Consider the following 15,251-nt stretch of genomic DNA (forward strand, 5'->3'; position numbering starts at 1 on the left):
TACCCAGTCAGTCAGTCACCTACCCAGTCAGTCAGTCAGTCACCTACCCAGTCAGTCAGTCACCTACCCAGTCAGTCAGTCACCTACCCAGTCAGTCAGTCAGTCACCTACCCAGTCAGCCAGTCAGTCACCTACCAAGTCAGTCAGTCAGTCACCTACCCAGTCAGCCAGTCAGTCAGTCAGTCAGTCACCTACCAAGTCAGTCAGTCAGTCACCTACCCAGTCAGTCAGTCAGTCAGTCACCTACCCAGTCAGTCAGTCAGTCACCTACCAGTCAGTCAGTCAGTCACCTACCCAGTCAGTCAGTCAGTCACCTACCCAGTCAGTCAGTCTCCTTCTCTCCCCCACTCTCTCCCTCTCCCCCACTGTGTCCCTCTCCCCCCACTCTCTCCCTCTCCCCCACTCTCCTCCCTCTCTCTCCCTCTCCCCACCTCTCCCTCCCTCTCCCCCACTCTCCCCCTCTTCCCCACCACTCTCTCCCTCTCCCCCCACCTCTCTCCCTCCTCCCCCACTCTCTCCCTCTCCCCACTCTCTCCCTCTCTCCCCCACTCTCTCCCTCTCTCTCCCTCTCCCCCCACTCTCTCCCTCTCCCCTACTCTCTTCTCTCCCCCACTCTCTCCCTCTCCCCCCACTCTCTCCCTCTTCCCCCCACTCTCTCCCTCTCCCCCACACTCTCTCTCACCCACACTATCCCTCTCCCCCACACTCTCTCTCCCTCTCCCCCACACTCTCCCCTCTCCCCCACCCACTCCCCCTCCCCCACACTCTCCCTCTCCCCCACACTCTCCCTCCTCCCCCCACTCTCTCTCTCCCCCACTCCTCTCTCTCTCGCCCCCACACTCTGGATCTGGATATCTTATTTAAACCTATATATCGTAACTGCCCTATACTACACCGAAATAACCTATACTGCTTTCTTCCAGATATGACTAAAGCTTCACACGGAAGACATCGGAAGACAGGTAGGGAACACATCCCCTCCAATGTATAACATTGCGGGAATGAGGGTACCTGGACATTGAGGACTGCAGATCAGGTAAGATCCAAGGCGGGATTGCTGCTTTAGATATTGTGAAGCGGGGACGTCCAGACACTGGTTATGGGGTTCAGGAAACTAGTCATTCACACCTGGCTTTTATTTCTAGATCCGACATTTACACACACACACGTAACAAGGACTAATAAACGAATGTTGTTCTGACTAGGAATTTATTAAATGTATTTTATTTATATATTTTATTTTAAAGCGGGGTTGGAGGCGGGACTGGGGTTGGAGGTGGGACAAGGGTTGGGGGGCGGGACCAGGGTGGTTTGGGGGCGGGACTAGGGGCGGAGTTGGGGGCAGGACTAGGTGGCGAGTAGATTTTTTGGTTGGGTGAGTAGATTTTTGGGTGATCTGTCGAACACTGATTATTTATGTATATTTATCTTATTATTTTTACAATGTATTAATTAAACTGGAGTCTACATTTATTTGTCTGTTTATTTCCCACATACACACATAGATTTTTTTTTTTGTACATTTATTTCAACTTACTGTAGCTAAAGTATACTTCCCTTTTTCAAAGAAATGTCATGCTAAATAACTGCGCTAACATTACATTAATAGCACTCTTAAATAATACACATAATTTGCTCTTTTTAAGACAGCATTGTATGTATCTCTAGAATTTACCTTATTATATTTGAAACAAGTATAAGTGTTACAAATATGTTTGTGTATTTGGACATACATCTAATGGGGCATTTTTAGTAGAGCACACTGTGCATTTCTATTAGTTAAAAAACAAAATTCACAATGAAAGTTGTTAGAAATCTATTTATTATTTTAAAATGTATCAATGAGAACTTATATGAAGACAATTGAATGAGAATAGGTTTTTAGGTTTAGAATTCATATGTAGCCAAAAAAGATGAATTCCAGTGAAGGTTTATTGCATAACAGATGTTGGAGGTTGGCTTAGGTATAGGATTTCAAGGACTAGGCTGAAGCTACGAGGAGTAAGTAGGCGGATTTAGTGATCAATAAATACAGTTGTACTCTGATCACTCTCCCTCTTTCCAAGACCTCTCTCCAAGACCACTCTCTGCATGAAACATCTGAGCAGCATGTGAGAGACAAGCGTTTCTTGGTTCTATCATCACCATCAGAGCACGTTATCATGATTGATTGAACTTTCATCTTTAAGTAACACTGTAAGAATAAACCATACCTGTGCTGAACAACAATCTTCTCATGTATTGGAATCTTTATGAATACATGTGTGAAAGGTATTCTAACAAGAGTAAAGCTTTGTTTGGCTGTACCTTTCAGATTTTCAGGTTTTAAATATGAAGGCTAACAGGTATCATAGTGGTACAATGGGAAAAGCCTGCAGAATGTTACCATAGGTCAAAGGTGCGCAAGCTGGGGGGTGCGGCCTAGGGGGGGTGTGGGGCACAAGAATTTCTAGAGGGAGCACCGGCGGTTACAGAGGCCCCGCACTCTTCCCCACGGCATTTAAATTAAATGCCGGGGGAGGCGTGAGGCCTCCGTAACTCTCTTACCTGCTCTCCACCTGGTCTTCCGGTGACGCGTCACCATGGCAACGCGGTGTCAAATGACGCCTATGGGTCATGGGACGTGTCGCCATGGCAATGCACGTCAAATGACGCGGCGGGGTCACATGACGTGACGTCACATGACCCGCGACATCATTTTACGCTGAGTCCTTGGAGGAGTGGGGACGCGAACGCTGTGGCTGCCGGGCAGGTGGGCGCAGATCAAGAAGTTTGTACACCCCTGTCATAGGTTATATAGTGAGATGTATTAGCAGCAGAAAGATAGAGGTAGAGATGCCTCTTTACAGATTAATGGTAAGGACCTCACCTAGAGTACCGTGTTCAGTTCCTTAGACCAGGGGGGCGCAAACTTTTTTCCCTGCGCCCCCCTGCCGGCTGTCCCCTCACTCCCGCGCCCCCCCCAACCCCAACTTACCCTCGCACCGGCGTAATGACGTCACGTTGCCATAGCAACGTGATGTCACATGACCTCGCAGCGACATTTTGACGCCGCGTTGCCATGGCGACGCCGGGAGGAAAGCCGCCGGAGCCACGGGTAAGTATGGTTTACAGAGGCCCTGCAGCTCCCCCGGCACTTAATTTAAGTGCCTTCGGGAAGCGCGCGGGGCCTCTGTAACCCCACGCCCCCGTCGGCAGTCTCGCGCCCCCCCTGGGGGTCGCGCCCCACAGATTGCGCACCGCTGCCTGCTTAGACCATGGTACTATTTCAACAGTCAATAGTGCCGATTTAGCAGTGTCACTGCAGTATGAAATTAGTGACCCCCTAATCTAAATATTCAATATAAAATGACAAAACGAAACAGTCTATAAGACAACAATAGTTTAAAGAATGCAATTGCTTCTACTTTGTTATAAATTATGTACTACAGTATTTTACATTTGAATATATAAACCTGTAGCACACCTTAAATACAGTATGTCACTTGCCAATGAACATTAAACTCACCTTTTTCATCTCTTCAAAGGTTATTATCATAACACCTTCATCATCAATATGTTTGTTCCATGCAACAGCCTGATCAAAATATGATCCAAAACAAACTGAAATTATAAAAAAAGGAAACATTACTTTCAATAGAAAATTATCATTATTACTAAAAGTGTTGATAGACTGATTTTATGTTGTGTGCAAGCTTCAAGTGCTATAGTAGATTCACTCCAGGTCGATATAGTGACATTATTATACCCAGCAAACATCTTCATTGGTGAATATCGTTAAAACACCAAAAAATGTCAAGTACAAGAACAGTAACAAAGGCTGGGGCGCAGATAAAACAATGTTTACTTTATTACATTAAAAAAAAGACACAAACTATTGTTTTGGTCCAACATGGACTTCAATAGAGCTCAGCCATTGTTACTGTTTATGAGATTAATATAGAGCAGGGCTGCACAACATACGGCCCGCGGGCCGCATGCGGCCCGTCTGGCCTCTCTGTGCGGCCCGGCCCGTGATGACTCTGGCCGGGCGCCAGTTAATTAAATAAATTTAAAAAAAAAAAAAGTTTAAAAAAAATGGCGGCGATTCATCTCTCCTCCCTCCCTCTCCCTCCCAGCCCCCCTCCCTCTCCCTCCCAGCCCCCTCCCTCTCCCTCCCCCTCCCAGCCCCCAGGTTTTGCGGGTGCGCGGGGGGCAGCAGCAGCCGTGTGTTTTATTTTTTCAATAGCAGGCTGCTGCCGGGGGAGGTCAGAGCATGCAGGGGGCGTGGCTTAGTACCGGGGAAGTGTGTGTGTGTGTGTGTGTGTGTGTGTGTGTGTGTGTGTGTGTGTGTGTGTGTGTGTGTGTGTGTGTGTGTGTGTGTGTGTGTGTGTGTGTGTGTGTGTATATGAGAAAAACGGGCTGGTGGGGGATGGGTGTGAAAAACGGGCTGGTGGGGGGGTGGGCTGCTGACAAGTGAGGGGGGGCTGGGCTGCTGACAAGTGAGGGGGGGCTGGGCTGCTGACATGTGGGGGGAGAGAGTGATGTGAGGTGCAGGGGGGGAGAGAGTGATGTGAGGTGCAGGGGGGGGGAGAGAGTGATGTGAGGTGCAGGGGGGGGTGAGAGAGTGATGTGAGGTGCAGGGGGGGGAGAGAGTGATGTGAGGTGCAGGGGGGGGAGAGAGAGTGATGTGAGGTGCAGGGGGGGAGAGAGAGAGTGATGTGAGGTGCAGGGGGGGGGAGATACTGATGTGAGTTGCAGGGGGAGGGTGTGATGTGAGTTGCAGGGGGGGAGATACTGATGTGTGTTGCACGGGGAGGGTGAGAGTGATGTGAGTTGCAGGGGGAGGGGTGTGATGTGAGTTGCAGGGGGGGAGATACTGATGTGAGTTTCAGGGGGAGCGTGAGAGTGATGTGAGTTGCAGGGGGGAGGGTGTGATGTGAGTTGCAGGGGGGGGGAGAGAGTGTCATATTGAGGGGAGGGGGAAAGAGTGTCACATTGAGGGGAGGGGGAGAGTGTCACATTGAGGGGAGGGGGAGAGTGTCACATTGAGGGGAGGGGGAGAGTGTCACATTGAGGGGAAGGGGGAGAGTCATATTGAGGGGAGGGGGAGAGTCATATTGAGGGGAGGGGAAGAGAGTGTCATTAAGGGGAGGGGAGGAGAGAGTGTCATATTGAGGGAAGAGAGACATGGGGGGGATGCTGACTTGTGGGGGGGGGATGCTGACATGGAATGGGCTGGGGGGATGTGGAGGGGGGTATTGTATGTTTGATGTGGAGGGGGTATTGTGTGTTTGATGTGGAGGGGCTATTGTGTGTTTGATGTGGAGGGGGTATTGTGTGGGTGAGGGGGAGAGATGGGGGTATGAGAGATAGAATGGGGAGTATCGTAAAGATGATATAGTGAGGGGTTCTGGGGGAGATATGAGGATGATGATGATGAGGAGAGATGATGATGATGATGATGATTTAACCCGTGCGGCCCCAAATTTTTTTTCCTTGGAGCAGTTCGGCCCTTCTCACTTTACGAGTTGGGCAGGCCTGATATAGAGGTATGGCTGTGTTACTTGCTTTGGCACATTCTTTAATTTATTGCTGGAGGTCTTTTGGATTTCTGGCAAAAATAACAATGTAGTCAGCAAATCTTTACCTTCTCAGTTCAATGTTTTGAAGAATTATTCAAGTGTTGTGAAAAGTTGTGATACATCCTAAACTAAGTGGTAGATGATATTTATTACTTCATGAAATTCTTCCGTATACAACCTGCATGTGGCCCATTGTGTCATATCCACTGCAAACCCCTGCTTCTTCTCCTGGGTCAGCAAAGTGCACGGTCAGTTCCAGCAAATTAATGTGTATCTCATAAACATCATGTAATTGATTGAAAGTACATGATTAGACTGTAGTTCTTAAAGTCTTCTTTTTGCCTCCTTTCTTATGATTGAGAATAACTATGGCATTTTTTCGATTGTATTGGAATTGTTCTGATCGTCAAGCAACACGTGAAGAACTTCCCATCCTTATCTCATTGCCATAACTGGAGGAATGGTGGCAATGGGTGTTTAAGCAGGAAAAATGTCAGGAAGCACAGATAAACAAAATCATGACACAAAAATCACACTGAAAATGTCTAAATACATATATAGAACACTGTAATGAACCCCTCTATAACATAGCGTTACAAGTGTAGCTCACATGAACAGGGGGAAAGGGAGCAGAAAAGATAATTCAGTAACCCAAACATAAACCCACAGTACAATAATGTACAGGATAGCGTGGTATCTACCTGAACTGGCCCTGACTGCTGGCCTCGTTTGGACTTTATGTTTTGTGGATTTGGACTTTGCTGATGTGTGGTGATTCACCCTGGCTGAGGTGACCCCGTCCAGGACATTATTCTACACTGAACTCTGACCACCCAAGCACTGTTAGGAGCTGAGTATATCCCTTACTCTGGTTCATATATATGCTATTGTAGCTTATATCAGGTACTGTACTGGCACTTAATTTTCTGTCAGATGCATGACCAGTCTCCTGTACATTATAGTACTGTGGGTTTATGTTTGGGTTACTGAATTATCTTTTCTGCTCCCTTTTCCCCTGTTCATGTGAGCTACACTTGTAGCTCTATGTTATAGAGGGGTTCATCACAATGTTCTATATATGTGTTTAGACATTTCAGTGTGATTTTTGTGTCATGATTTTCTTTATCTGTGCTTCCTGACATTTTTCCTGGTGGGCTTTCAACACGCATTTTCTGTACACAGTTTGGAGTTTAGGGCATTTGCCCTGATTTCAATTAAAATCATTTTTTCTTTGTATGACCGGCCGGTTGACAATCACTATGGGTACTTTTGTCCCCATGGTGGTTTTATAGATTGATGTTTTGTTTATTTATTTTTCTCCCAATTTCTGTGTTTCATGTGTTAGCCCCTTTTTATTTGTCCATATATATATTTTTTTGAGTCCAGTAGTTAGGGTTTCAGTCAGTTTTTCTGTTTTTTCTTTTATATATTGATTTAATAAATGTATCATTATTTTGCATTATATGTCTGAGTGCTTTTCATGAGGTTTCTTTTTCTTCTGTGTTTACATATGTAGCCCTGGTAAGAATGTGGGCTACATATCTTTCTTCTACTGGTGTAAGTCCTGCTAAGGGCAGGCCGCCAGTAGTTGTCATGGGTTTCCCCCGCTTCAAGCCCTGCCTTGATTGGCGGAGGTAAGCCCTCTGACTCTGTGTGGAAGGCAAGAGACACAGGGGAGGAGCCTGCTGACATCATGAGGGGTGGGGGGCTGTCTAAATTTAGTTGCCTGATCCTGTCAGTGGCAGTTGGTGTGAGAGTGAGTTCTGTCTTGGGAGTGAGAGGAGAAAGTTCTGCCCTGGGATCAGGTGGAATGAGTTCCAGGAGAGACAGGCCTTACAGGAGGAGGAACTCAGGCCAGACTGAGTAGAGCGGATATAACAATGATGGACCAGTGCCCCTCACCCAGCCGATAGGGTGAGGGAGAGCTAGCCCCACCCTGGGTGTCTGCACCTTGGGGTGGTGGCGGGGAGAGTGGGAGCCCCAGACAGCCCATCCTGAAGGGGTACAGTCTGGAGGAGGAGAAGGAGGGAGAGACCATTGAGTATGATCTGCTGCTGCTACTGTGAGCTGTTGTACAATAAAGGACTTGATACTTTTTACCACGAGACTGAGACTGAAATCTCTCACCCTATTTGGGGGCTTCTCTGGGAGGATTTCACCCTACCCCTATAGGGCTCGCCAGAGATGGAGGCGCTGCACCCCAGAAGCCTGTCCCTGTTGTCCCCCATACCATCGCGGGAGACTCAGGCCCTCCTTTTCCTCACAGGTATGCACCACCATAAGACATGTAGCCAGCCCTCATTACACCCTAGGGCTCTGATCTGTGACCAGGGGGGGGGGGGGAAGATGGGTTACATTTGGAGGTGAGCTGCTGAGATCCAGAAACAGGACAGGCTTTCAGCGAAGCAGAGCTGGAAGTGTAAGGTGCACCTTCCATGCAAGTGCTGTAGAAAGTAGGACACAGATGCACATCAGGGGTAGTCAGGGGAGCGTGGACTCTCGCACAGTATGCCCTTGGTGCCCAAAGAGGGTGTTGTAAGATGGGTGTGGGGCTATAGCTGTCCTAGTCCCTTGAGGCAGATAGTGTGAGGCAACTGGGGGGGTTAGCCTGTTAACTTGTCCAGGGACCTTGGCCCAGGGCCCGCACTATGAGTGGCCAAAAGTAGGAGACGAGCAAATTATGTCTGAGCTGAGCATGACAACCTTCCAGTTTCCAGGAAGCTTCCTGGTGGTGGAGATTGATGGCCGAGAGTATCTCCGGTGCCTGTGCATACACTGCAGGACACCCGGACCGGCCCCAAGCACGAAAGCACGATGCCCTCAATGTGGCACATTCTACCTGTGGCCTACCGAGCCATCGCAATGATCAAGACCCCTCGGGGTGCCTCTCCGTGAACCCTAACGGAGGTGGCGGAGACAGCGGAGAAGGCTGCCCTAGTTCCCTGCATCACCGCTGAGGTGGGAACCAAGGCCCAGCCAACTACAGAGCCGAGAGCTGTTCCAGCGGAGAAGAGCGCGACCGCAGTGGAGGTACCGTAGCGGGCCCGTTTTGTACCACTACCCACTGGCGGTGCGGCGAGAGAGCGAGGTGACTCCCTAGCGGAGGAACCGATCTAGTCGTCTTCGGAGGAAGAAGATGGCGTATCAACGGTGGTGATGCGCCTACCGGCGAACCACCCCAGCTGTAACAAAGATGGCGGTCCACTTACCGGAGAGAGGGAGCAGACGAGTCCACAAACCCACCGATGGCGAGCGCTGGTGCGGCCTGAGGCCCGTAGAAGTTCCATGGTCGTGGTGACTCCCAGTGCAGCGGAGACGGGATCCGAGACGGCTCCGGAGGAACCAGAGATCATCAGCTGGCAGCGGAGCGGTAAGGAGACACCCCCACCCCTTTACTCCTCCCAGGAGAAGAAGGAACCTGCAGAGGGCGAGAGAGAAAGGCTTGCGGCCTACCTACCCGTCCGCGGACCGGAATCTCCACCTCCGCCCCTACCGGTCCTCAACGCACTTCCGGTGCGAGACCACAGAGCGGATGGAGATTCCGTGGGCACCAGTGATGACGTCACTTCCGGGTCCGGTTGGCACGGAGGCCCGGCAGCGTTATTTGCAGCAATAGGAGCAGCCATGGCAGCTGCGCTGGCCACATTGAAGGCACCATGCGTTATATGAAGAGCACGAAGCACGCCGGAGAGGGCAATCAGAAAGATGCCCACTGGTCGCGGCATTGCCCGATTGATAGACACTTTCACGGACATTGCCGATGCCCCAGTCCCAACCCCTTGTGCCATTGCCCCGGCCACTATCCCAACCCCGTCACGAGTTATGACACCGGGACCTAGTGGAGATAAATTGGATAAGAATCCCAAGTACTCTAAAGATTGGAGGGATTGGGTATTGAGTAATGAGGGGTCTGATGGGGAAATACCATATGACAATGTAATTCGTGTATCTAACCCTGTACCATTTTCTCCTGTGCCTAGAGGGAGGGCCCACGGGTCCCATACGACTGCGGAGGCAGGGCCTGTGAGTAAGGTGGTCCATAAGATAAACCCCACAATCTATACAGATGATACAAGAGGTAGACGCAAAGGCTCGCGCTCTACTGAGGCGGCCATGTCAGGTGTGTCTTCACAGAGGCAGGTACCTCCAGTGCAGTGTCAGGGTCCGAGCACCATGACAAGTGGTGGGCACCCCTATTTACAGGATACCACAATGGTATGGACCGTACGCGGTTCCTGCTAATCAGAAATAATACAGTTGACCATTGGTGGGCTGTAGGTGCCTTTTCTCCCCAGGAGGTGGCAGATGAGTTGGAGAATCGTTACTGGGAGATTGAGCAGAAGAGCATCCTTCCCAAGGGGGCTGCCATTCTATATGATGATGTTGCCCCAGAGGAGCCCGAGTTTTGGGTACTGCCAAGCAGGGCGGGTAACCGTAAACTTACCAAACTGAGCAGAGCAGACAGAGCCATAGTGGCCAGGTATAGACAATCTCATGGCTACGAGTTCCCTTACGTGCCTGAGCCTATAATGCAGGAGATAGAGGAGCAGAGAGATACCTGGCTCAGGGAAGCGGTAATGGAGTACTTACGAACTAGATTCGGTAAGGCAGGTTACCAGAATGAGGAAAAAGTGTATGATGTGATTTGGGCCTGGAGCATTGGGAGGAGCATATACATGCACAGCGTAGTGTATCGGCCGGAGTATGGGTCTGTACAGCCATACTATGTGAAGGTTAAGGATCATAATGGGCGGGAAGTAAGGAAGCCTGACCCGCGACATTATTATTAAGTTGGTTCTTCATGTTGGGAGTAACCGTGTGCCTTTTTGTTGTAACGCCATCCGGGTGGATTGGTCCGATGTGTAAACACTAACTATGAACTGTGTTTGTTTCCCAGGTTGTTCACCTGCAGGATGGTGCTACTAAAGTTAGGTCCAAGTGGGGACCATTGGATTCCACCTGATGGAGAGTGTAGCCCTGGTAAGAATTTGGACTATATATCTTTCTCCTACTGGTGTAAGTCCTGCTAAGGGCAGGCCGCCAGTAGTTATCATGGGTTTCCCCCGCTTCAAGCCCTGCCTTGATTGGTGGAGGTAGGCCCCCTGACTCTGTGTGGAAGGCAAGAGACACAGGGGAGGGGCCTGCTGACATCATGAGGGGTGGGGGGCTGTCTAAATTTAGTTGCCTGATGATTTCAGTGGCAGTTGGTGTGAGAGTGAGTTCTGTCTTGGCAGTGAGAGGAGAGAGTTCTGCCCTGGGATCAGGGGGAATGAGTTCCAGGAGAGACAGGCCTTACAGGAGGAGGAACTCAGGCCAGACTGAGTAGAGCGGATATAACAATGGTGGACCAATGCCCCTCACCCAGCCGATAGGGTGAGGGAGTGCTAGCCCTACCCTGGGTGTCTGCACCTTGGGGTGGTGGCGGGGAGAGTGAGAGCCCCAGACAGCCCATCCTGAAGGGGTACAGTCTGGAGGAGGAGGAGAAAGAGGGAGAGACCATTGTGTATGATCTGCTGCTGCTGCTACTGTGAGCTGTTGTACAATAAAGGACTTGATACTTTTTACCAAGAGACTGAGACTGAAATCTCTCGCCCTATTGCGGGGGCTTCCCTGGGAGGATTTCACCCTACCTCTATAGGGCTCGCCAGAGATGGAGGCGCTGCACCCCAGAAGCCTGTCCCTGTTGTCCCCCATACCATCATGGGAGACTCAGGCCCTCCTGTTCCTCACAGGTATGCACCACCATAAGACATGTAGCCAGCCCTCATTACACCCTAGGGGTCCGATCTGCGACTGGGGGGGTGGGGGGGAGATGGGTTACACACATATATATATATATATATATATCTTATGTAAGCCTTTTTCATATCGAGTGCATCAAGTATGACTTTAGCATTACGGTTACGTTATTAATGTGATAGTTTTTTTACAATACTTTCCAAAAAGTCCCACATTGTGCATCTCCTTTGAATAGGGTGAATAGAGTGTGTTAACTAATGCTTTTTTCCTATAATTTTTAACATTAGGTGAAATACATTCATTCAGTTTAAAAAAGACAAAAACAATACTCAAACAAACAATTTCTATGTGCCTACAATCAAGACACCATATACAGATGTGGCTGGTCTTGGTGTTCCTGGTGCCACGATTGCGCACTCGGTCCCGTGAATACATCAATTGTGGCCTGGGAGGATTAACACTGCCAGAGGTCCAATTGAAAGGAATGGATCTGACACAGCACTGTCATGGATGCCATTGGTCTTACTGCTCCCAGTGCCGCAGGAAAAAAAATGCAGCACTGGGAACAGTAAGACCGGCTACATCTGTAAGTGAGGTCTTCAGGACCACTCCGCTAGATGAATTAGCAAATGAGACACTGTACAAATCCAAGTATAACAAACTTTAGAGATATCTACCTCCATCTTCGACGATAAATGAAGTCATTCAGATATAAATCTTCTTAGCACCAAGTGTTAATGTCTGGACAAATTCCCAGCTAGAGATATAGATCTAAAGGGTTTCCGTGAAAAATTGAAGGCTTCACATTTCTCTCAATTCCATAAAATGATATGTAACGGGTCCCCTCCCCCGTGTCCCCCCCTGGCCCCCCCACCCCCAATCGCAGATAGGGTCCCCTAGGGAAATACTACTTTGGTTACACATGGCTATAGTGTGGTTGCACCTGCTGGCTTATGGGACTCGAGTCTCCCGCTTGATGGTATGGGGAATAGCATCAGGACTGGCTTATGAGGTAATGCTGAGATACTCACTCATGTTACATCGCCTCCATCTCTTCCAGACCCCCAGCGTAGTAGGGAGGAGTCTCTGAAAGAGAACCTCTATGTGCACCTTCTTCCCAAGTGACTCCACACACGGGACAGAAGCGATATCTTTCTTTGGCATCCTTTATTGTCATCACACATGGACAGCCGCCCATCATAGCGGCTGGTCGTCTAGCCACTCATCTCAGGTTGCTAACCCAAAGGAAGTCCTTGACCATTCACTCCCAGGCAAGGGCCCTGAAAGCAGGTCTAGCTCTTCCCTTACTCCCTAATGAAGTAAGAGGTATAGTCTTCCACACCACTCCCTAGAGGGAGTTCCACAAACTCTGCCAGAGCCCTGACAAGTTGCTGGATAGAATCACTTCACTCAGGTGGTGAGGCACACACACCCTAAATTGAGGAAGTTCTGCATATTATATAGATTCAGTAGGCACACCCCTGTGTCACTGTAAGTGGACACAGAGCCTGATGTCACTTCCTTCACTAATAATACACAGCACATGAGGTGAGGGCAAACCCCATGATTACTCCTGGCAACCTGCCCTTTAACAGGGATTATTGCACACGAGGAGAAAGACATGTAACCCCAAAACTACACAGGGCTACAGATATATAAACTTTTACACCACTTATATACTTTGTACCACCAACCATTAGAATTAATATGCATCTCAACAACACTAGTAAATGCTGTAAATAGTATCATCCCTAAATAGATCTACTTAAAAATTAATTTATCTTAGGGCATTCCAATAAATGATTAAGACCTGACTTTCAAACTTCTAAATAGATCCTACAGTAGTTTTTTTTTGTAATCTTTGCAAATTTGTATCAAAAGGCCTAATTATTGATATTGTATTTTGGTGGCATTAAAGACAATATGTATAGCAGAATGCATTACTTAAGTCCTCATTTTAAGAATTGGCAAGCATACATTTTTTGTTGTTATTAGGATGAGCACAATACAAGACTATTGGCATTGGACAACTTCTTTAAGAATCATGAACTGCATTTATTGCATTTCATTACCTGCACAAAAATTAACTATAAGGCTAAGTCCATAGTGACTTCAGCCATGCGGAGGCGCGCTGAGGCTGAGGGAAAGCGGGTGCTTTACCTGGCTTTAGTTCACGCGCTGTGCGGGGGCGTGACCATGTCCGAGGCCTAAGAGTTTTGAATATAAAAGATTACATGGGGAATTTACTACAATATTTTTATATTTTGGTCTTACGACCTTTAAATGTTTCAAAGCTGCTGATGTCTTCATTAAACTTTATCACAAAATACATAATTTTTTTCACATTAGTTTCATATATACATGTGGAAGCATATGGTACCTAATTGGTTGTGCTTCCCTCCCTTTAAGGTGATGTCACAGCACATATAAAATAGAAGGCATCACATAGTACATCCACCAATAAGATTGAGCGGTCATTCTCAACCAAATAAATGACTGTTCACATGGTACATCCACTAATTGGATTGGTGGATGTACCATGTTTCTGTCAAATGTGACGTGACAGGCTTTATATAAGGCCTGTCACGTCTCATTTGACAGGAAGTGGATGACAAGTCAAACACCAACCAGAAAGAAGAAAATAAGATCTACTCATCTGTGAGGCAAGCAATGGAGGACTCTGGACTTCTGTTGATCAATGGTATTAAAGTGAAAGACTACCAGGAGACATATAATAAAAACACGAAATAGTGCAAAGGATCACAAAATGTAAAAAAAGTTAAACGTATTGTGCAAGAATAGATCTCTCATTTACATGTTCAGAAGATCATCATATGTAAATAGACATACAGGTGCGACGACGAGTATTCTAAAACTTGCCTTGGAAAATATGGGGCAATCACCACCTATACCCCAGTAATGCTGCAACATTTTCTGTGACATTTCTGCAGAAAAACTAATGGCCCATCGGATTAACACAGCAGGGGTCCCAGGCAGTCCCATTCAGTTTGAACGGGACTGCCTGGGACCCCCGCTGTGTTAATCTGATGGGCAATTAGTCTGTCTGCAGAAATTTCACTGAAATGTTGGCAGCATTACCTGGATATTGCCCCAGAATTTCCAAGGCAAGTTTTAGAATACTCGTTGTCGCACCTGTAGATGTCTAAGTCAAATGATCCAAGTTGATTGGGTGAAAGCAACTCCAAATATATTTCGAAAACAGAAGATGCAAAAATAGTGCAAAATAGTTTATAGAACAAAAAGGAAAGCAGTAATGCACTTAAAGAAAGACAAAAGTCAAGCGCAAATAGACTATGAAGAGTCTCAGGGAGGAGAGCGTTGGATTCTTATGGCACTCTGTCTCTCCGTTTGCATAGCTGATTGTCGCGAGCCCATGCACCAATGATGTCATGGCAATGGGTGGAGTAAAGCGAAGATTGAGTCCGTTCACAGGGATACACCATATGCGTTTCACTCAATAAAGAGCTTCATCAGGGTTACTATTCTCAAAAGGATGAATTCCCTCTTATTGTCTATGTGATGATTTCACAAAGAAGAAATGTTTAATTAGAGAATTAAAAAAAAAACGCTGACACTAGTATTAAAGTGCTGATGACAACAAACCAGCTATAAATTGCTGCAATGTGTAAATAAAACATAATATACTGTACAAAGCTATTGCAACTAAAAAACACAAAAAGGGACATGTATTAGTTATCACTTAATAAAATATATAAGAAGAGTGACGCCACATCTTTAATATAGGGCGAATACACAGAAACGTCAATATAAAACACATCCCTGATGAAGCTCTTTATTGAGTGAAATTCATAGGAGGATTAGACTTTTTGACATACACACGAGTGAGCAGCAGCTGTGTATCCCTATGTATCCAGGTGAACGGACTCGCTCTTCGCTTTACTCCGTCCATAGCCGTGACGCCATCAG

General features: G+C 47.6%; 1 protein-coding gene across 2 annotated transcripts in view; it reads right to left on the reverse strand.

The window, feature by feature from the left end:
* LOC142493078 (sulfotransferase 6B1-like) overlaps positions 1–15,251 on the reverse strand; it is a 76,483-nt gene that overhangs the window by 13,860 nt on the left and 47,372 nt on the right. For both annotated transcript variants that reach the window (XM_075596549.1, XM_075596548.1), the window contains exon 5: positions 3,509–3,603. In XM_075596549.1, coding sequence (XP_075452664.1) covers positions 3,509–3,603 — 95 coding nt within the window. The remainder of the gene's footprint in view (positions 1–3,508; positions 3,604–15,251) is intronic.

This window comes from Ascaphus truei, chromosome 4, assembly GCF_040206685.1.
Source record: "Ascaphus truei isolate aAscTru1 chromosome 4, aAscTru1.hap1, whole genome shotgun sequence".
NCBI classification, from domain to species: domain Eukaryota; kingdom Metazoa; phylum Chordata; class Amphibia; order Anura; family Ascaphidae; genus Ascaphus; species Ascaphus truei.